The 22825-nt window shown below is 38.1% G+C and overlaps 1 protein-coding gene across 8 annotated transcripts in view; it reads left to right on the top strand.

The window, feature by feature from the left end:
* Window positions 1-22825, top strand: part of YAP1 (Yes1 associated transcriptional regulator) — a 107931-nt gene that overhangs the window by 62286 nt on the left and 22820 nt on the right. For 4 of the 8 annotated variants that reach the window (XM_072968909.1, XM_072968904.1, XM_072968907.1 and 1 more), the window contains exon 4: window positions 9134-9253. In XM_072968909.1, coding sequence (XP_072825010.1) covers window positions 9134-9253 — 120 coding nt within the window. The remainder of the gene's footprint in view (window positions 1-9133; window positions 9254-22825) is intronic. The other 4 variants (XM_072968906.1, XM_072968910.1, XM_072968912.1 and 1 more) reach the window with 1 other exon arrangement.

The following is a 22825-nucleotide window of genomic DNA, read 5'->3' as shown; positions in this document are numbered from 1 at the left end:
GTGACAAAACCTGAACTCCTAACTTAGAGCTGCACGCTGTAAGTCAGTTTTCATTCTGAGAATAAAACTGTTCCTTTGGAAACCAGAGAAATCATTTCTTTGACCAAAACTTGATTTTATAAATTATTTATATACACTTGTCCCAGGTTTGGCTTATTGAAGCCACCGAAAAAGTTTGTAACAATGATATTATACTATTTATTTTACATGACAACCCTTTTTCCATCGAGTGTACCTAAAAATTTTAGTAGCGTGGGCAGAACTTTATTAAGAATTGTTTAATGCTTATAAGGTCAGTCATATGAATTTCAGGTGTCAGTTTCTATGGAAGACTCCTTTGGAAACAAAACTGCAAAGAGTAAGGGTGAATATATTTTTAGTCTCATGTACTTTAGAAACCACAAGTCTGCAAGATCAAACCAACCTAGTGGTAGTTTCCAATGAATGTTGCCATCTTTGTTCTCAGCAGGCTTGCAAAATTGAGCATGCCCACTCATAAAAAATGGAGAACTCTTTTTCTATATTCTAGGGCAGAATGATAAATTTTTCCCATACCTGGCCTATAGTTAAACTCAGCGCAAAAGAACAAATTGCAAGACAATCTGTGGTAAGCATCCAAGAAATCAAAAATGAATGCAGTCTCAGTTCGTAGGTGGAGAAAAGTATTACCAAGTGGGAAAGGAACTGAGAAAAGCATCGCAAAGATAAAGCATGAGAATGGAGTAGAATTTCAGTGGGTAAAAACAGTGGAGGCTAAGAAGAGACCGGCCTTGGGTGGGTGCATTGGGGATATAGGTGGAGGTGAAAAGTGCATGACCCTGCCAAGTACTGGAAAGACAGGTGTGAAAAAGCCCTGCAGCGGGAGGACTAACATTGAATGGATTACTAAATGACTATTGCTATGGGATCATCTTACCAAAGAGAAAGCACCTGGTGCAGTAGGGGAGGAAACTACATGCCGGCAGAGCCCTCTTAAGGAAGCAGCATTCACTGTGGGGATGGTGTGGATGAGTAGGAGTTAGCTAAGCAAGGAGGGTGGGGAGAAGGGTACCTGCATGGAGGTCCTGGAGAGAGAGAGAAGTTTGAAGGGTTGAAAGAAGTCGAGTGAGGAGGGCATGATGGTAGTGGTGGATGCTTTCAGAACCTGTGCAGCGCTATGCAATGCCTGACAACAGAGGACCTTATATAACCCAATAAAGTTTTTTTGTTTTTTGGCTTGGCTTGGCTTGTTTGTTTTCTGAGGGGGAGGTAATTAGGTTTCTTCATTGATTTCCACTTGGAGGAGGTACTGGGGATTGAACCCCTGACCTCTTGGGTGCTGAGCATGCGCTCTACCACTTGAGCTATATACCCTTCCCCCAACCCAGTAAAGATCTGAGGATTTTTCCTGAGGGTTCTAGGAAGCTCTGAGTCGTAGAGCTACTTCCTCAGAGGAGGTTTAAGGCAAGATGCTCTTAAGGTAATAGGATGTTTAATGCTGTGGTTGATTAAAACCAATTGGGAGGCTACTGCTAAAATTTAGTCATGGAAATATGAAAGTCTGCATTAAAGTTTTCGAGGAACAGGTGCATTTGCATTTGAAAGTAAAATCACCTCAACATGAAAACATATTTTTGTGAGGTGTCAGTGTCCAGTGGAGAGGGCAGTAGCGTCGACCCTGTGAGAAGCATTAAAGATGTAGGAGTCATCTGTATGGATATGACTGATGCAGTGGGGTGTCATAAAAGTTCTAGGAAATGAAATTTTTAAAAACACACTACTTTTAGTTAATGTTTATCGTGTTGCAGTTCAGTACTTTGGAGGATGTGTTCTGGAGAGCTGCAACTATCTGGATTTAAATATAGTTTCTGCCACTTACTAGTCTGGGCTAGCGATCTGGGGCGACTTTTCTGTGTCTTCACTTCCTCATCTGTCAGTGGGGATGATAATAGGACCTATGCCACGGGACTATTAAATGAGTTAATATTTGCTTGCAAAGAACTTAGAACAATGCCTTGCACGGAGCAAGTACAGTTTGTGATTCATCATAAACACAAGAGACGAGAATTTCAAAACTGAAATTGGTCAGAATTAGATTTCTCTTGAAAGATGCATTGCATCGACTTTTCCATCTGCTCCTCTCAGCATTCTAAGGACACTGCTTCAGTCTTGTACTTCGAACCTCTCATCAGGGTGTGTTTAGTGAACCTTCAGTGTCCCGGGTGACTTCTTGATCCCTGAATTGTGGGGCAGGTGAGAGGGAGAGGCTGATCGTCTAACTTGTGGCATAATCAAGATTTTCTTGTTTGATTAGACATTGCAAATGGTTTGTTAGTCATTGCTGATGCAAGAGGGTCCTTAGGCAAGAGCAGGAAATTGGTGTTGAGTCACCTTCAGTATTATGACATGTGAAGTATTTTATTTGTTTTTAAAATACAGGAGGAAGTTAGTATTTGCTGTAGTAGATAAATTATCATTCAACCAGTAGTAGTCAGTTCTGCATAAAAACTTATTTTCCCCAAGAATAAGTAATTCCAATTTATGAATTACTTTAATTCTAGCCTACCACTGTCTCTTATTCAAATTCAAATTTCTCACCCTCTTTACATCTTACTAAAAGGATGACCTCTTTCTCTTTACCTTGAAGGGCCTGTGGTTTTTTGTTGTTTTTTTTTTTTTGGTAATCTCCTTTTCTGCAGAAGACTTTTGCGTGGTGGTCAGGTGTGATAGCCCAGCCTTGGAAAACTCCCACATCTTTTCCTTGTCTGAGGGCCTACCTCTAATGTACATAAATGTGATCTGGGGTGAAAATGTTCACTGTTGCCTCTTCCTTGTTTAAAGGTTGTCCATGAGTTTGGAGAAATTGGTTGTCCTTTAGTATTGGTGGTCCCCTTTAGGTGTTACCGATTCATCTGTTTACTGGTTGAAATGCTAAAAGCTTTTCTAATTGAGTTTTGATCATAAAAACAAAGTGAGCCCTCGTATCTCATTCCTTGCTTATTCTGCCCCCTTCATACTGGCCTCACTGCTTCCCCCGACTAGAATGCTCATGCCCCAGATTATCACGTGCTTGACTTGCATTGCGTTCAAGTCTTAGCTTTAAGGTCACATCCTCAGTGTGGCCATTCTTGGTCCACATTTCGGAAAGACCAGATTTCCTTCTTTTGGGGTGGGGTTGGGATTTGGTTTTTATTTTTCAACTGTAATTCTCATTAATGAACATTGTACTGTGCATGTCTGTTTGTCTTCCTGGCTAGAACATAAATTCCATGAAACAGGGACTGTTCTGTTTATTGCTATATCTCTAGGGCCTGGAATGTGCCTGAATATAGTAGGGGCTCAGTAGATACTGAATAAAATAGCTTGCTGTATCCCTGTGCCTTCAGTTCAAGTGATACCAAATAATGGAGAAATTGAACTTAGGTAGAAAGGATGAAATAGGATATTTTCCTTCATAAGTAAAAATAAAAGATTTTAATTGAATTTATTTTGATTATATTAATGCCAGTGTTTATTCATGCCCTTTCTGAGTAGTAGCACTCTACAATAAAATAGAAAAATGCATAATATACACTCCTGCATTCAGGAATTTCAGTTTAGCCTGGAAGAAACCACATATAACCAAGTAATACTGTGTGACAAGTGTTATGGCATTAGGTATGAAGAAAATATTTTGTCAGCACAGAGATAGGGTTCTTCATTTGAAATGAGAAAGTGAAGAATTCTCAGCTGAAAATGGTTTGAAGGTAAGCTACCAGTAATACTTCCCATTGGGCACATCATCAGTTCACCTTGCCTCCAGAGTCCTGCTCTTCACTTCTGTCCGGCCACTAGAGCACACACAAGAAGTGCATTTTGTTCGACTTCATACTAGTTGCTTGGGCCATTTCAGTTTTTCAGGAAGGAGAAGCATCGCCCTTCTTAGGACTCTGCGCCATCTTGGCGGGTGTCGAGCCGCTTGCCTCGTCTTGCTCTAGCAGACGTGGCTGTGTGCAGTTCTCAGACGTGTGGTGCTCAGTTCTGTGGTCTCTGAACTGCCCATGATACCTAACAATGAATAACTGTAGCTTTATCTAAGTTAGATACATTCAAGAAGCAGTTCTATACAGCTGAAGAAGTACAAGTAGTTAATGTTAGGTCAGTGGTTCTCAAAGCATGTTCCTTAGCCCGGCAGCGCCAACACCATCTGGGAGTGTTCAGGCCCAAACCCTGACCTACCGAATCAGAAATCCTAGGGAATGGGGCTCAGCCTGGGTTTTCACAAGCCCTCCAGGCTATTCTGATAAATACTAAAGCTTGAGAGCCACTGTTGTAGATCATCTTAGGTAAATTAAAAATTGTACCTTGTATCTGCTTTATTTTATAGACTCCATATTGGAGAAGTTATAATGTTTATGACACACTGAAATCAGGATATAAATTGAACTCAGAGGCATTCTAAATTTATATTGGTCTATCTCTGTAGTCTCCTCTTGCAAATGTAGTTTTGTGAGAAGCCCAGATTTCCCCTTGGCCTTACGGACCTTACTTCATTCCAACTCCAGCCCAAACGTACGCTTGAAATCAAACTCTGAGTGGCCTGTGCAACTCAGTGCTCAGAGAGTGTATGACTCTTCTTTTCTCTGCTTCTCATGGTTACCCCTCAGGTAGTTTACGGTGACTCAGAAGCCTGCTTTATCAGGTTGCTGGATATTGTCTAAGGATCATTTAACTAACAGTTCTTTTTTGTGTGTGAATAAAGCCCAGATCTGTTACTGTTTTTTAAGACTGAAGATTTGTTTCTTTTCGGTTTTCTTTTTCTGCTGCTAAGGATTGAATTGTGGTACAAAGCTGTTTAAAGGTATTGTTTCCTCATCTACTCCTTTGCCTTTGATCAGTAGCTTTCGTTTTATGTAAAGAAAACATCCTATTTTACACCATCTCCTTGCACACATTAAATTTTCACCCAGTATTAAAGGAACGACTTAAATGAATATAAAAGCATTCTTTTCTGTTTAGCATATATATTTGGTATCAATTTTGAGTACTTATAAAATTAATTTTACAGTAATCATTCTATTTTGTATGTACATTATTAAATTCTTTAACTAGAAATAATGGTGAGAAAACAGGCAACAATCGCTACACTGTTTATTTGTACTGGGCTGGTCTCTCCTTTATATCTTAATGCCTAAAATAAGTTACTTGTTTTTGACTGTTTATGGTGTACAACAAAGCAGTACTAGTGAAAAATTTCCTGGATTTAATTTTTGAAGTCGATAGCTTTTAGTGAAATACTAAACACTTACTTATGTATGAAAAATACTTGATGAATATGTAATTTAGATACGATAAATACGTAATGATTTAATCTTGTGAATAAAGGGATAAAGTCACTCTTCCGGTTTGCAAATCTAATGCATAGAAACACGTGCATGCATTTGGGGGAATGTATTTGTATCTTTGGGAGGCAGCATATTGTGTAGTTTAAAAACAGAAGCTCGGAAGTCAGATTGCCTGGGTTCAAATCTTCACCTTGGGGAAGTTTACTGTCCACCTTGGGCAGGTGACGTGTCTGAGTGTCGCTGTGTTTCATCTGCATGGTGGGATCTGCACAGGGCATGTGATAGTAGTAATAGAGCTAGTTAGTGAGGTGCTTCTGCCATCGCTGCCCCCAGGGGTTGTGTGTTGCAGTATTATTGATATCAGCAAAAGAAAAAAAATTTAGAAACAACTCTGACATTGTAACACTGGGAAAGGGGATAAATTAATTCTAATATACCTGTACAGTAAGATCTGTGAAGCCATTTAAAAGAACAAGAGAGAGTTAACGTGTTTTGTCAAGAAAAGAGTTCCATAACATATTAAGTGAATAATGCGAGCCTGGTACATGACGTCAGTGATTATGCATGTGTGTTACAGAATGTGCATGAGAAAAAAACCCAGAACACATCACAAAACTGAAGTTGTTCAGTTTTTCCCCTGGGGATTAGGTTACAAGAAACTTTTGCTTTTCCATTATGTATTTCTATAATTTTAAACATTTTTTTAATTTCAAATAAAGTATAAAAATGGATATATTTATGAACAAAAAGTTTAAGGAACAGAAGGCACTGGATTAATAACATGTTATTCACGTATTCTGCTTATAAGCATATTAATTGAAAATAGTACATACTACATGATTTTAAGCTCATTTATAGAAATTTCAAAGAATCAAAAGGCAGGATATTCATTCTTCCATTAAGTGTCTAGTGAGCAGTTACTCTGCTACTAGCCTGTGAGTTAAAAGGTGAGTGGCTGGTTACTGTCTGGAGGACAGACATGTAAAGAAGTAAGTACAGTTCAGTCTGTTAAATGTTAATACAGAGTAGAAGAGGAAACTAATAATTTTATGTGGGGTAATCAGGGAAGACTGAACTGAAGAGGTGACATCTGAGCTTTCTCTTGTAAGATGAGTAAGAGTTTATAAGGGGTGGCGCAGAAGGATGTCTGTGGTAACAGGAATAGTACATGCAAGGAGACAGCATGATTTTGTGAAAACTTGGAGGGTGGAGTGAGGATTGGGTGTGTGAAGAAGACTTACTGAGAAATGAGTCCAGCTGGCATTTTCCCTTTGTTGGTAGAGAGCAAGGGAAATGTTTTTAAAGGCAGAGTGACACATAAAAGTTGAGTAGGTGGTATTTTAAGAACACCCTGGTGGCTGTTTGATAGAAGACACAGGAATGAGGAGAGGAGAGGAGAAGTCAGGCATCAAGGAAGAAAGCTTGATAGTGGTTAAGAAAAAGAGCTGGAAACTCTTGATGGTTGAATTCTTAAGACAGACTACAACAGATCAGTCAGAGTGAATGTAAGTGGAGCCTGCAGCGTGGAGTGAGGGGAGCGGAAAGTGAAGGTTCGTTTGTCTCCAGGATACTGCTCTTGGTTCTGACTCAGACAGCCAGGGTAGACAGTGATCCTGTGTGCTTTTGTTTTTTGGGGGGTTTTTTGTTGTTGTTGTTGTTGTTTTAAAGATAGGGAGTCCCTTTTATCAGGCAGGTTTGGACGCTATCATGAGGTCTGTTGGGGTCATTGGGTTGAGGCTCCCAGTGGCATCCAGTGACTTCTGTTGACTTGTTCATCATCATGATGTCTTAGGAGCTTAGAATTTTGGTCGCTTGTTTTTCAGAAGCATTTTATCATTGAGCCGTCTTCACAGTCAAAAGTAGTAACAGACCCTTCCTTCGTACTCAGTTTTATCTTCCCAGTGGGAAAATAGAGCCCAAAGTGGCAGTGAAGGCTGCGGAGCAAACTGGTTTGATTTATCTGTGTTAAACAAGTTTGCTTCTGATTTATCTGTTACTCAACATGGGATCCTTACAGCAGATTCCCAGCCCTGGACGTGGCTGGCATTGTGTACAGAATTCCACATCCAGGACTGGAGGAGGGAGGGTCTTGCCCCTGTGGCCTCTCTAAGAGTACAGAACACTCTAGTTTCACATGCCTCCGTTTCCTGACAGGGTTTTGACCCCATCAGACCAGATCTTTGGTAACAGTATAGTAGCAAATTGGCCTGTTCCTGACACACATGAAAGTGGCCTAGAATTAGGGCTTTGGGTCCGCTGGGTCTGTGTGAGGGGTTTGTTTAACAAAGGTACTTACCAGCACCGCTGGCTTGGACTTCCAGTGCAGAAAGAAGGAACGTGTTCCATTTTTTGCGCAGGAAGCGCACTTTGTCTCTGGTCTTGGATGCGGGAGATGAATACACAGAAGTGTAGTTATGAGGAAAATGGCTCAGGAGTCGGGCTGCTGGATTTGAGTGTCATTTTTGGCGCTAGCTTTGTGATGTTGAGACTGCACCACCGTGTGCCCCAGTTTCCTCATTAGAATGGAGATAGTACTGCGGCTTGCGTGTCACTGGTTGCTGGAAGGATTAGATGAGTTAATGTGTGTAATGCGCTTAGCACAGTGACTGGTGCACCATAGGCGGTCGCTTCATGTTGGTCCACAGATGGAAAGTTTTAGGCCTTTACTTGGACTCTCCCATTTACCTTAGCCTCTCCTGACTCCTGGTAGGAATAGGAAGTGGAAGGGGAATGAAGAAGTAAGGAGACGAGGAGAAAATATGCTTGAACTTAGTCATTTATTTGGGGCCTCTCTTCATTGCTGTTACCTCTCAAAGGCAGCTCCCTAGCTTCCATCCCTCATGAAGATGGAATAATCTTCTTATGCTTACTGTGTTCCGTAGTCCTAGCCCCAAGGATTGTTTCCTCACGCTGTGGCTTTTTTTTTTTTCCAAACTGAAGTATAGTCCATTACAACGTGTCCATTTCTGGTGTACAGCACAGTGTCCCAATCATGCATATATACATACGTATATCAGTTTTCATATTCTTTTTCATTAAAGGTAATACTACAAGATACTGAATACAATTCCCTGTGCTTATACAGAAGAAATTTGTCTGTGTGTGTGTGTGTGTTTAAACACTGTAGCTTTGAAGTTATATCTTTTCTTTTTCTTCCTGAGAAATTTACCTTCCAGCAATTGTGGTACTTACCCTGTCCCCTTCCCAAGTCTCTGACAAACTTAAACTTCCGGCCACAATCCCCACCTCCTAGGAACTTATGGGCTGCTTAAAAATAAGCTTTTTTTTGGACTGTGTTTTCTCTGTGATAGTTTTCTTGGTATGAGCCAATCACATAAATAATGAAAATAAATGGAACTTGGCAGGCTTAGCGAAACTGTGCTTTATATTAAGCAGAATGTTTGTGATACTGCAGGCGCTCTGAGAGCACTTGCATATAGTCCTTGTTGAAGACCCTTAGAGTCCCTAGGAAGGCACTGTCACAGAGCTGACTGGACTGGGGGTATCACCAGAGCTGCTGCATGTCATGTCTTGTACTGACAGTAATAGTACTTATTTGGGTCATGAGTTCCAGAGGATTTTTTGAAAATCTGTCCCTTTTTTCATCTGTGTCTTTGGGGATGCAGATTTTATTATTGGGTAGATTCTTTTTAGGGTAGAAGAATCAGGTTGTAGATTTACCTTACTTCTCTGAACACGTGCCTAATTCTGTTTTAATGAGTTGGTTTATGTCAGGATGTGTTTTCCTTTTAAATTAGCACTCTTCCCACTTTTTTTTTTTAGGTGCACCAAATAAAAACCAACTGTAATTTTTTTTTCTGTATTTATAGGTCCTCTTCCTGATGGATGGGAACAAGCAATGACTCAGGATGGAGAAATATACTATATAAACCATAAGAACAAGACCACCTCTTGGCTAGACCCCAGACTTGACCCTCGTTTTGGTAAAGGTTCATCTCAAAACCTTTTTAGATGTTTTTGATCACTGTTTTCTGGTGTGCGAATTTGGGAAGGTACATTTGAATTAAATTGCATCGCTTTATAGTTTTAGAAAGTGACCACCCACCCAGCTTTGTCAGCACTACTTTTATACCTGTCACTTTCAACTTGAGAGATTCAGGTCTGAATCGGCTCTTTAGCTTGGACTTCTGCATCGGGTTGGGGGAATGTTGTGATGGCTTACTAACTGGACTTGCTGTTCCTTTCACATTTGGGGAAACATGGTGATCTTGTTGGAAATGGTCTTTCTAGCTGCAGTAGTAATAAGGCTGTCATGCTTCATCTAAAACCTGGCTGTCGGCTTTCGTCAGTGACCTGGTATCTGCTTGTGCCTGACTTCAGAGAGAATGAGTGCCATCCTGTGCCTGGGTGTTGCAATGTTTTCTGTCCTAAATTTGGGATGGGGGGACCTGGTCACTCGAGAGATAGACCAATGAAAGTACTTTTTCCCTGATCTTCACTTCTGGCCCTCTTTTTTTTTTTTTTTTTAAGTAAACTTTTTTTCTCTTTATTTTTCATTTAGGGAACAAAAAACAAAGCCATATTTCCCTCCGAATCAAATGACAGAAATTACCATGAGCACAGAGGAGGACTCCCCTCCCCAGTGTGCACATTTTGATGATAGTATACAAGCTCATTAGGGCCTTTTTATCCATATTTTTTTTCGCTGTTTTCCGTTTCTTCAGTTGGGTTTCTGAGATATTTTTCCAAAGCCACGGAAAAATGAATCTAAAAAGGAGCAGACCATTGTGGTTTTAAAGCTTTCGTCTTGGACTGGATGCAGCTAAATGAAAACAATGTGCAGATCGCTGAGTAGGTCAGGCTGAGGGGACAGGGAACCTTTGAAGCTTTACAGGGGTTGACCTAACAACAACTCTGGGGCCCTTACGGGAAAAGGGAATTAACTCCGTGAATGCCATCAAAACACAATCCTGGGGGAAAAAAGGAAAAGAAAAAACTCTGCCCGGAGCTGGTTGGGTAGAATAACTTCCCTGTCAGGCCCATTCTGAGCAGATCTCCTGTGTCTGCATGTATGCATACCTTTTTAAAACCCCAACATTCGGATTTGCCCCAAACTGACTGACTGGTCAGCTTCATGAACTGATTGAACGCCTATTCACGTCAAGTCAGAGGTGGATTCAGGGCACAGACTGTCATTTTGACAGATACCCGGTTTGGTTTAAATGCTAGCCTTTGAGCTTCAAGACCTTTTTGGGTGCATTTAATAATTTGCAACTTCAGATTCTATTTGATATTTGAATAAGCCCTTGAGGTTGAAACAGGAAACCAAGTAAGGTAGAGAATTTACTAAATGCTGCCATTTGTATGGACTAGAACAGTAACAGCCATGTTTCCTTAAATCATCTGTAATGAAATGAATTCAGCTTGTCTATGTTTTGGAAATTTTCTTAAATGGTACTGTGGGTTTTTTCCCCCTCTACTTAAGGTTATGAAAAATGACGATTAACTCTTAGCTAACTGTAAAAATCGGGAATTGGAACAAAGCTTTTTTTAAAAAAAAGAAAAAATATTTTTAATTAATAAAAAGTGAAATAAAGTAACTTGGCAGTGAGCTTAAGTAGATCCATGAATTACACACACAACTTGGTCTTTTGTTTTAAATGGGAGAAAGTATCAAAAAAGAAGAATTTTCCTTCCTATCTTGAACACGTATGTACACACGAGCACACAATTAGGTATGCCAAAAAAAAGGTTTCATAAAACACTCTTACTGCTTTTAGCTTCCCTTTTTGGGCCCACTGTGTATGTGTATTCCAGACAGGCTTGACAACATGCCAAAGCTTTTTATTTTGTGGCCCGACTTTTAATCTGTTCCAGACCTTTTCAGTCAGAGAGCTCAAGTGTAACTGAAGGGGAGCAGGAAAGGAGAAAAAAAGCGTGGGTTCCTCTGATGCAGAGTGACAGCAAATAGAGACAGGCTGTTAGCTGCTGAACTAGAAGGAATTTTCCTTGAAATCTCAAGTTCTATGGTGTATTGCATTTTATCTGCCAAAAAAATATAAACTATCCCCTTTCTGACCCTTTGAGCCATGCAAACACCAACAAATGAGAGGTTATTGCTTTCATGGTTGTGCAGTTTGCTTTCCTATATTCCCCAAATCTAAATTAAGGTATTTACCTATTCTTACGTAAGTCAAATTGAACTATGTTTTTGACATTTTAGAGTGGAAGATACATCTCACCTCTGTCTAAGCTTACCTTTATCACTCGCCTTCTTCCGACGCTAGCCTCTTTTATATTTCTGTTCTTTATCAGAGGCCTTAGAGTAATTATATTTAGAATAATTTATCAGTCCTTCACATCCCACCTGGAGTTATACATTGTTCATACAAATTCAAGAAATTAAATAGTAATTTGTTGTGCATTGATTCTTTTTAATCTGATTTTCTTGTTCTTTAACACTTAAAAACTATATGCCTTTAAAAATGTTTTTAATTGAAATATAGTTGATATACAGTATTAGTTTCCAGTGTTCAACATAGTGATTCAGTGTTTTTTTAGGTTATATACTCCATTTATAGTTATTACAAAGTAATGACTACAGTTCCCTGCGCTGTGCGATATATCCTTACTGCTCATTTATTTTATACACAGAAGTTTGTATCTCTTAATCCTATAGTCCTATCTTGCCCCTCCCTAATAACTATATATCTTTGACATTTATATTTTAGAGCATTGATGAGTAATTTGTAACAAACCATGAAGTGACATCCAGTGGCAGTAAGAATTAGCTGATATTTAATGGCTTTGAAAAAAGAGGGCTTTTGTTTGTTTTTAAGGAATCATATTATGAATATTTTTACCCTGTGTTAAAGAAGTTGATGCTTGAGTATTATGCAGGTCATTAAATTTTTCCTTGTATGTTGTAGAATTTTTGTTTTACATAATATAGCCAGATGAACATTTTCCAATAAAAGCCCTAATGAAAACACACACTTGCTATTAAATTCCAAAGACAAAAGTTGTTCGGCACATCTTTCTTAGCAAAGTGAAATATTTTGCATCAATGATTAGAGGTCTGTTAAATTTTTCAACTGTTTAGACATTCATTAGCCTTTTCCCTTAAAGGTCCGATATTTCTGATAGCTGTTATATTTTGCTTTTGATGAAAAGGCACCCAACACCAACTAAATACCTAAGTCTGTTCCGTTAGAGGCAGGAAAAACCACTAACGGCTGTGGAAACTAGATCTGTAATTCTAGTTAGTGGAGTCTTGGGCAGACAGAATACCACCATCTAGTTACTTGAATTTTGTTGGAGCAGGTCGCTTGATGTCCATGCATTAAAAACAAGAGGCTGTTTGTCCTTTGTTTTCCTTACACTCTTTTAAATCTTCTCTGGTGATCTTAAAATGTCACTGTTTGATTGTGAACTACATTATTAACTACTTAGGGTGGGGAGGAAAAGATGTTTCAGTGTGTTTGAGGTAAAAAGAGCCGTTGCTAACTAAAACTTCCTAGCAGATAAACCTCATGAAATTTGGCCCTGAAAAGGAATTTGTAATTCCTCTAATCAGCATTTCTCAAAGGAGGAGGAAGGACGTGCTTGGGCACTAAAGACTATTCAGCACCCCTGGCTCTGGTCTCCTAAATGCCATGGTGCTACCCAGTCCTTGTGACTCCCCAAACCACCAGCGTATGTTTTAAAAAATGCTGAGAGAGGTAAGGAATAGTGCTCCAAGTTTGAGTTCCTCTGGGATCTAGGGAAATTATGATTTACCCAAGATTGTAGATTAAGTGACAGAACTAGAATATGAACTTGATCTTTCGACACCTAGAATTTTAAAGAAATTTAGATTACATGCAGTTAATTTTCAGAAATACACCTAATTCATCAATACTAACACATGGCAATTCGGAGGGAAGATGACAGTGGTTAATCCCCCATTTACTTACATGCTGTATTGTAACTCATCTTGAGGAAATTACCCAAAGGGAGTGAGTATCCAGTTACAGGAGAGAAACGTAGTATCTCTGGAGCAGACAGGGAAGCCACCCAGATGGAGTATCACGCCTCAGATCTACCTTATCCTTAAGAGATTACCTTCGAACCTCAGCTTTGACCTTGACTAGTTTAACGTGTTACAAGGCAGTCTGTCCTATGTAAAGAAGGTTCTAACGACCAGAAATTGTGTCCCTTTATTATCCAGAAATTTACTTCCCTTCAAATTTGTGAACACTGTTCTAATCCCAGAGTGTTCTCTTTCAGCTGTGATTTCTCCAATTTTTTTCATGCATTTCGAGTTCTGGGTTTTTTTTCCCATCTCTGGAAACCTTTCATTTTACTAGTACCTCTTTAAATGTGATACTCAGCATAGTTTTTAAATACACCTTATCCAGTGAGGAAAATAGTTACAACATTGTTCTGACCTGGCATTTTATATGCCCTCCAAAAGTCCATTTTTTGGATGTACTGTAGAAGTTAGCTGGCATCCTCTTGTCTACGTAGTCGTTAACGTAATAATACTGAGTTGAAGCGAATTAAGTTGTGATGCAGATTTACCAACTCAGGTGGGAATCCAGAGATCCAAGTTCTTCTGGTATCACAGTGTAACCAGCTTGTTCAGAAAGATACCTGACTTCTTTTGACTTAATTGAACTCATCCGGAAACTGTGACTGGATTATGCTGGATGCTTTTTAAGACTATTTCCAGTCCTCTATTAATTTAATACAATATGCTAGGTTATGAATTCTTCAGTGACTGCTTTGGACCCGTGCTTAAGGTTACTTCTCAACAGCTTTATGGATTTGAGTGCGCTGAAGTTTCAGTGGTACTTTTGAACGATTTATTGCACCATTTAAGTTTAGCTTTGGTCCTCTGGACACAGCTGGGAATTACCTTTGAAGAGGAGATAGGGAAATCTTTCAACCTTTAATCTAAAGATAAGCCTTATCACATGGTGAGTGTGCTCAGGCAGACAGAGCTGATGGGGGATGGGCAGTGCTGGGTGGAACAGCTAAGTTTTGTCCACATTCAGACTCTTAGAAGCATGTAGGAGTTTAAACATGCTTATGTTAGCAGGGTTCGGCTTTACTGCCTTAAAGATGGTACATTTTGGTATGCTTTCTTTTTAAAATTTAGAACTCCCATAAAGTTGCCATGATAGAAAGCCTGCTGTAAGTGATTTGAAGTACAATGCCAGGCCACATGCTTAGTGAAACCCAATTTAAAACATACTGTTAGAGATTGTTTCTATAATTGTTGCCCTTACTACATTTTTTTTTTACTTAGAAAAACACTTCCTGAAATAAATATTTTAATGCATAAGATTATAGAATATCAAAATTAGTTCCACACTTGAGGTTTGTAGTTTGTTTCTTGGGGTTTTTTGTTTTGTTTTGTTTTTTGTTTTTTAAATTTGTTACATTCAGGAGGATGATGTCAAAATAGCTTATCAGTCATGGTAAGCAATCTCTCCTACTCGCCAAGGGTGAGTAGACATATGTTAGTGAAGTTAAATTAGTATATAGTTGCTACTTGATGGTTCAATGATACAAATAATGGTACAGTAAAGAAATACTTTTCCTTGTTTACCTAAGAAGTTTTTCATATAGAATTTTTAAACTTAAAGCTTAAGGTCACCAAAGATCACTGAATGATAATTTACATTAATAATTTCTTTGTGTTACTGAAGCCCCTCACCTCAAACACACACAAAAAATTTGTTTTTAAGAAAAGACTATGTATCAAGTTATATTTGTATCAACTCTGAATTAACATCAGGTATCTTATAAAATGTGCTGCAGAAGAGGCGTTTGGTGATGCCACTTTTTGTGCCAACCCAGAGATACAGAGACAAGAAACAGAAAAAAAGATTATAGACTTCCCAAGGGAAAAGTCAAATAGATTTCTGCTGGAATAAATCAGAATGGTTTGGAAGGGGAGTGGTTCATAGTCCTTGTTTTGTTTTAGAGTCATTTTGTTCTGCTACCCTTGTTGCTGAGGTCATTTCAGAACTCATCCTGGACTTGCTTCAACTTGGAGATGCTCCTGTGCATTACTAAGCGCCTCCCGCTAACTGGGGGTAGAGACTATTTCAGTTATTTATTTACTCATTCAACAAATATTTGAGTGCCAGTTACCTACCAGGCAATGTGCTGGCAATCAGGGAGGGGGGCTTCGCAGGGTAAATAAATCATTACAAATAAATCATTACAAAATATGCTAAGTATACTGAAGGATAATAAACAATGTGCTATGAAAGGGAATAATGTGGGGCCGTCAGAGGAGGCTTTTTTGAAGAGGGACATTAAAAGATAAGAAGCAGCCAGTCAAGATCTGGACCATATAAAAGGACCAATTTTTGTGCTTATCAGTCAGAACTCAGGTGTTCATCTTCTCTAAATTATAAATTCCCCTTGGGAAAGAGCATTAATAGTAATAAGTTACATGTAATTAGGAGGAAAACTATTATTAGCAAGACTGATTACTCATTAATCTAACATGAATTCATGATGGCAGGTAGATTTTAAAATACAATTTCCCTTCTATTTAGACCAATAGTTTAATTATGTGAACTTTCTCTCCAAACTAGACTTTCAACTTTATTTTCATAGTAGAGGGGAAAAAACACAGTTATATCCCGGAGACTGAAAGAGCTGAAAGCTGGTGAGAATCCTTTCTCCCTTCTCCTCCTCACTTCATTTAGCAATCCCCGTGTCCTGCCCTAGACTACTTAATGAGGTGATGAGGAGAAAATGTTCTGTTGAATGTTTTTTAAGCTCCTTCCTTTTATTGTTTGAAAAATACCATCATAATGAATTTTCATACCAGGCTTTTTGATAGATGGTTGAAGAAGACGATATCAAATTGACCTAAATAAAGATGTTTGCTATTGATATTTTTGAACAATTCAAAGATACACAATACTTTAACCTAGTTTTGGGGCCCTAGACGTTGATGCTTGGGAAGGAAGAGAGGTACAAAGTGTGGGAGGGAGCAGCTACTTTGCCTGGGACAAGACCTGGGGTAGAGTTTTAGAGGAGGTGAGTTGTTACTACATCTTACAAAACAAAACCACAATGAGTTGCCACTTTATTCTCAGAAGGATGGCTAAAATCAAAGACAAGCTTTTAGACAAGTGCTGACCAGAATGTAGAGCAGTTGGAACCCTCATATATTGCTGATGGGATTATGAAATGATGTAGCCACGTTAGAAAACAGCGTGGCAGTTCTTCAGAAAGTTAAACATAGGGCTACCATTGACCCAGCAATTCAATTCCGTTCTTAGATACATATGCCCCCTTCAGAAGGGAAACCACATGTCCACACCGAACACTGCACATTTGGATGTTTGTAGCCCCATGGTTCATAATAGTCAAAAAGTGCAAATAGCAGAGAGATCCATCAGTTGATGAACAGACTGGCAAAAGTGGTACACTCACGCAATGGGACGTTGTTTGGCAATAAAAAGGAATAAAATGCTGATACATACTATAACGTGGATGCATCTTGAAAACATGCTCAGTGAAACAAAGGCTGCATGTTGTTTGATTCCTTTATATGACATGTTCAGAATAGGCAAGTCCATGGAGACAAAAAGGAGATGAATGGTTACCAGGGATGAGAGGAGGGGCAACAGGAAGTACGCTGCTTACCTAGGACGTGGGGTTTCTCTCGGGAATGATGAAAATGTTCTGAAATTAGATAGTGATGATGGCTACACAATTCTATGAACATGTTAAAACTACTATTAAAAGGGTGACATGTCTCAGTATAACTTTAATTTTTTTAAATACATATTTTTATTAAAGTGTAGTCAGTTTACAATGTTGTGTCAGTTTCTGGTGGCCAGCATAATGCTTCAGTCATACGTGAACACACATATATCCGTTTTCATATTCCCAGGATAACTTAAAAAAAAAAATCATTCCTGGGCGTGGCATCATCATTTAGGTATTGCCTTAATTCAATGTTGTGAAACATCTTTTGTATATCGATAATAAGGTATATTCAGTCTTTAGAAAGACTGACAGATGACCTATTAGTTTGTATTTTTAGAAAAGCATTCATTTCTTTTAATGGGCCTTTTATTTTATAGTCTTGAGTACCCTTGTCGGTATGGGGAAAATCCTAAAATTTGTTTCTAAATGTTACGAACAAACTAATACAGTCATGCTAATATGTAAACGTGAAGTATCCGAAACTTGATAAAATATTAAAGCAGAGTTTTTTTGTGTTGTGGGGGATTCGATGTAAATTAATGTCTTAAAAGTTCAAAAGTTGTTTCTGATTTTAAATTTACGCTGAGTGAAGTTACTAGGATTGAATTCCTTATCTCAAAGTCTACAACTGATTACCAGATCTGCAGTACTTTGTAACATTCCAAGGTTGAACTTACAAATTATATAAACCTAAATATTGTCTGAAAGTTTGAAAATTCAGATGTTTAGAGTGAAATTTGGAAAGAACCCATGGTGATGACCTCCTCTCTTTTTAAGAAGGTCGTCTCTTACTTTTCAGTAATTGCTGAGTGAATGGTTCACCACCATAAAGCTGTCAGGACTGATTTGTTAAGAACTTGAAACAGTTGCTTTTTCATGGTCCAAGCAGCAGGCTCTGAATTTCAAAATGAAGCATATTATTTTTTTTTAATTCTGTCATATTTTAGGAATTCATTTTCTTCTTACCTTCTAGAAATTTTGCTAAAACTGGAAACGTTTGGGGTTTTGGTAGTTGCTCACAGGGAGGAAGAAGCTGGTAATGCTGTTCTTTCCTTCTCTAGCTGCCCTGCCCCCTGCCCCCAGGAAACAAAGCCTGCTTTGTTTCTTGCCTGCTTGTGAGGTCTCTGCTGCACCCCATGTGGGTGCACTGCTCTGTGCTCTGCTGAAATGCTTGAGATACTCAGAAGGTAAAGAAAGGGATGCCTCTGAAGAGAATAAATCCCAGCTTCAGTAGATAAACAGGGTTGTTTGAATTGGTCATTTAAGAGAGCTCTTTATACGAAAACGTGTAGCCCTGCTTGTATCCATAGGTACCAGCAGCATTTAGGTAAACACAACCAAAAGTGCTTACCGTTATTAGCCAGGGAGACTGGTTCTATTGCATATTTTGTACAAACTTCTGTTTAATTCTCCAAAGTTGTTCCTGCTTCATCCTTTGATACCCTATTCTTCCATATCTGTGGTTTTGAATAGTTTCATAACCTTAGGTTTGAAAAAGACCTTACCAACAAATTCAGGATGCCCTCAGCAGTGGTCACTGTTGTTAATGGCTACTGCTAACGGTATCTAATTCTGGGAAACTGGTGGGAAGCAGAGGATGTTTACCTGTTTCTTTACATGCAGTATTGTTACTGCCCGTTAATTTTCACAAAGAAAATACATATATATATGCTGTGTTTCTTAGTTAAAAATCCAGTGTGGAAAGCTCAAAAGCTTTTCCTGATGTTTCTTTATAGATGAAATATTTAACAGTGTACAGTTCTAGAATTTGTTTTGAAATCAATGTTTTATAATTTCAACACTCTTCAACTTACTAATGGGTTACTTCCTAGAAGTTTTTTAAAAATTAATTTATTTAGTTGCTTGGAACCAGAAACATTTTTCCTCCCAATAGTTGTTTGCACTGGGTCTCAGTTTATGAGGTTTACCATATGTGGTAGATATTCATCTCAGTCCCTCAATTCATATTTAACTCGTATTATTGAACCTGACATAGCACAACATATAACAGCATCTCTGTGGGGAAATAAATGGGTTGCGTGTCCTATGGGAGTGATAGGAACATACTCACCAAAAGGAAAGGATCCCTAAGGAGACTGAACTAAGGCTCAAACTCCACCACCTACTTTTTTTCCATTTAAATCTTATAGGAAAGACAAATATGTCTGTATGTTTGTGAATCATAGAATACTTAGAGAAATATGAGTGGCATGGTAAAGTGCAAGGACAGGGGTGGGCAGGTATGGGAATGCACATCAAGATGATCGTCTGTAAGAGTGGTAACCTTCATGTTTAGAAAGAGCTATTCGGAAAAGGGAGGAGACTGACATTTTTGGAGCATCTGTTGTGTTCCAGGACTACACCAGACACTTTACATACATTACTTACAATCCCACAGTGATCCAAAAGGGCAGTGTTAATACCCCAGGCGTTAGTTCAGGAAACCAAGGATTGGATGAATTGCTGAACTGGTGTGCCCAACTCTAAGCATAGTCTGTTTGACTCTAAAGGCCCTGTTTTTTACTTACTATGATGCCGATCAATTGTGCCTCTAGTAACGTTGTGATGAGTAGTTAAACCATAATTATGAAAGTTTTAGCCATTTATTTTTTGTAAAGATCTTTCATAAATAAGTATGGTGGGGTTTTTTTTGTTTGTTTTTTGTTGGTTGGTTTGTTTTGTTTTAGCCATGTTTAAGAGGTTGATAAGCCTTTGAACAATATGGAACAGTGTGTCATGTTTTTATGACATCCTTTCTCTGTTCTACCAGACAAAACATTAAAAAGAGATAGCCAAAAAGACATAACTGGGGTCATAAATTAAAAAAAAAATTATCTGTGGGTCAGAAAATAAAACCACAGAAAGCAGTGATCAAGGGCAGGGCTAGAGGCCAGTCAGCTCTTGAGAATATCAGGAACTCAAAGTGTTAAGAACAAAGAAAGAGATATATGAAACAGACACAGTGGACGTGCAGCCGACTGGCCCTGGCCTGGTACAAAAGCAAGCACTGACCACATGGCAAGTCACAGATTTCAAGAATCAGCGTACAGACCACATTCTTTAACCATAGGGCAATGAAGTTAGGTCCCAATAATAAAAAGTTAGCTTCAAAAAATATGGCTTACCCTACCAGGTATTAAAACATAAAGGTTGTAATTAAAACTGTAGTACCTAGTGTAAGAGTGGTTAGATTAATGAACAGAATAGAAAATCTAAAACAAAATAACAAAATATGGAAATTTTGTCCACGATAAAGATGATCGGTCGAAGGATACACTTCACAGACTAATGGATAGTCATGAAGAAAAATAAAATCAGGTACATTCATGCTCTACAACAGGATAAATTCCAAATGAATTGAATCAAATTGCCAAATAAATATATAAAGTGGAACCATATAGTTTTTGAATTTAAAAAATTGATGAATTTCTCTGTCACCTGGGAGTGGGGAAGACAGCTCAAATTTAAAAAAAAAAGATTGATAAATTTGACTACTTAAAATATAAGCTCTTATATGGAAGAAAAGAAGTATATTGAAAATATAGATGATAAACTGATAGAGATTATTTGTAACTTATAATGGCAAAGATTTTCTGTTCCTAGTATATAAAGATTGTCTAAAATAGAGAAAGTAAAGATAAGTAACCCTATGAGAAAAGATGTTAACACAATTCACATAAAAATGCAAATGGCCCTTTTAAAATAACAAGTTGATCAAATTCTTATAATAAGACATAACAAAGTAAAATCACACTAGGAAAACATTTCTCATCTTTCAGATTGGTAAAAATCCAAAAATTTGGCAAGGCTGTGGGGGAAAAAAGACAAGTCTACGTACTGGTAGGGATACAACAAAGTACACCTATGTGTGTGGAGGGGAAGAAGGGATTTGGCAATATTAGTTATGTTTTCAGCTCTTGCATTTAAGATTCTACCCCAAAGGTACAGTGGAAAATAATATAAAATAATGTATGCGTGAGAGTATTCTATCTGGCACTCTTCAGTAATAGTGAAACCTAATAGGAAATTGGTTGAGTGAAATGCTATTTTTTAAAGAAAAATGGGAAAACCTCTGTATATACTGCTTCAGAGTGATCTCAGGGATATGTTAGTAGTAGAAAAAAGGCAAAGTGAAGTAGAAGAAAGTATTTTAAAACTGTGCTATCATATATGAAAGAAGTATGCTATTCTATATCTGTGTGTTTGCTTAGATTTTTTTTAAAATAGAGTTTAAAAAGACTGCTAAGAGTTACATGTTATCAGTTGGTGGTGGGGGGTTGTTGGTTGGTAAGTAGAGCAGTTGTGTAAAATTCAAAAGCAAAATGTCATAAATGAACCTGTATATTGAGTTGGTGGCCAAATCACACAGAGAATAATTATTTCAGGTGACTTTTAACTGTAGTGATTTGATTGGATACGCCTAATGAAATATCTTAAGGGCAAAAAATGACAAAGAAATCAAACCCTTTCGTAATCATTTTGTTGATCATAACTTTAATAATCATGTTATTTTGAAGTAATTGCATACGTACAGAAGGCTAATACAATATGCTATTGGAACCAAGTTTTTCAGCATAAGACAGAAAATAGTTATCAAATAATCTAAGTAAAAACCCTGAATGATACGTATTGAGATTATTTCTGCTATATTATTTGCTTGAAAAAAATTTAGGAGAAAATTGATGAGAATAGATGTAAAACAAAATTGGCTCTGTGTTGATCATTGGGAGCTGGGTGATGACCACATGCGGTTCATAATCTGTACTTTTTTCTACTTCTCTGTATGTTTATGGGAATAATTTTTTAAATTGTAAACCTATGTTTGAGAGCATAAAAGTGCACTCCTAAATAACTCCCGGGTTAAATGGACATCACAACGGAAATTATGAGTGTTTAGACTAGAACAACCATGAATGATACATACTATTTCAAAACATAAGACGTGTAGGAGAAACAATACTTAAAGGTAAGTTTATTGACTTAAATGCTCCAAGAAAAGATTTAAACTAAGTAAGTTCAATTCAAGAAGTTAGAAAAAGAAATACAGAAAAGCTAGAGGGAAGAAGTAAGAATAAAAATGCCATCACCTTGAATTAATAGTTCCATAGGTCGATTGAAACTAAGGCATTCTGAGAGAGGGTTGGTCTGTAGTTTTCCTTTCTTCTAGCATCCTTGGTTCTGTATTGTTATGCTGCCTCTTGGAAGAGTTTGTCAGTCTAAGGGGAAATTGGAAGGATTTCTATATTATCTTACATAGTTAAATTTCTGCCTCAGTGAATATTCAGCTGACTTAGAAACATTTCAGTGTTTTTTCAGCACACATGTTGTGCCAAGACACTAGACTAGGCCGTGAGAATATATTCATGACTAGGACACTGTCCCCACTCATGTGGCACTCGGGTCTGATAGAAGATAGAAATTTTGCAAATAAAAAATCACGGTCTGGTAAGAAACGTCAGTAGACAAAATGGAAAAATCCCAGGGCAGTACCCCAAAGGAAGGTGACTCTTAATGTACTTGGTGGACTCAAGGAGAGGCTGAGGAGGTTTTGCTCAGTCATCTCCAAGAAGAGTGGGTGTTTACCAGCCAGCCTCTGTGGTACAACAGAGAACACATGAAGAATCACCTCAAGGACTTCACTGTGTGGCCGGAAGCCAGTAAGTCACAAGGGCTGTCAGTGTGTGTCATTTCAGATTTTGTTAGCAAGGTTCATGAGAGAGATTGGTCTATAATTTTTCTTTGTTTTAATGTCCTTGTAAGGTATCAGGGTTATGCTGGCCTCAAAAGTGTTGTGACATTTTCTTCTTTGCTGTTCTCTGGAAAGGGTTATATAAGAT

Source organism: Vicugna pacos, chromosome 10 (genome assembly GCF_048564905.1).
Source record: "Vicugna pacos chromosome 10, VicPac4, whole genome shotgun sequence".
Taxonomy (NCBI): Eukaryota; Metazoa; Chordata; class Mammalia; order Artiodactyla; family Camelidae; genus Vicugna; species Vicugna pacos.
Note: the sequence above shows the minus strand (reverse complement) of the source record. Positions and strands in the feature narration are given on the sequence as shown.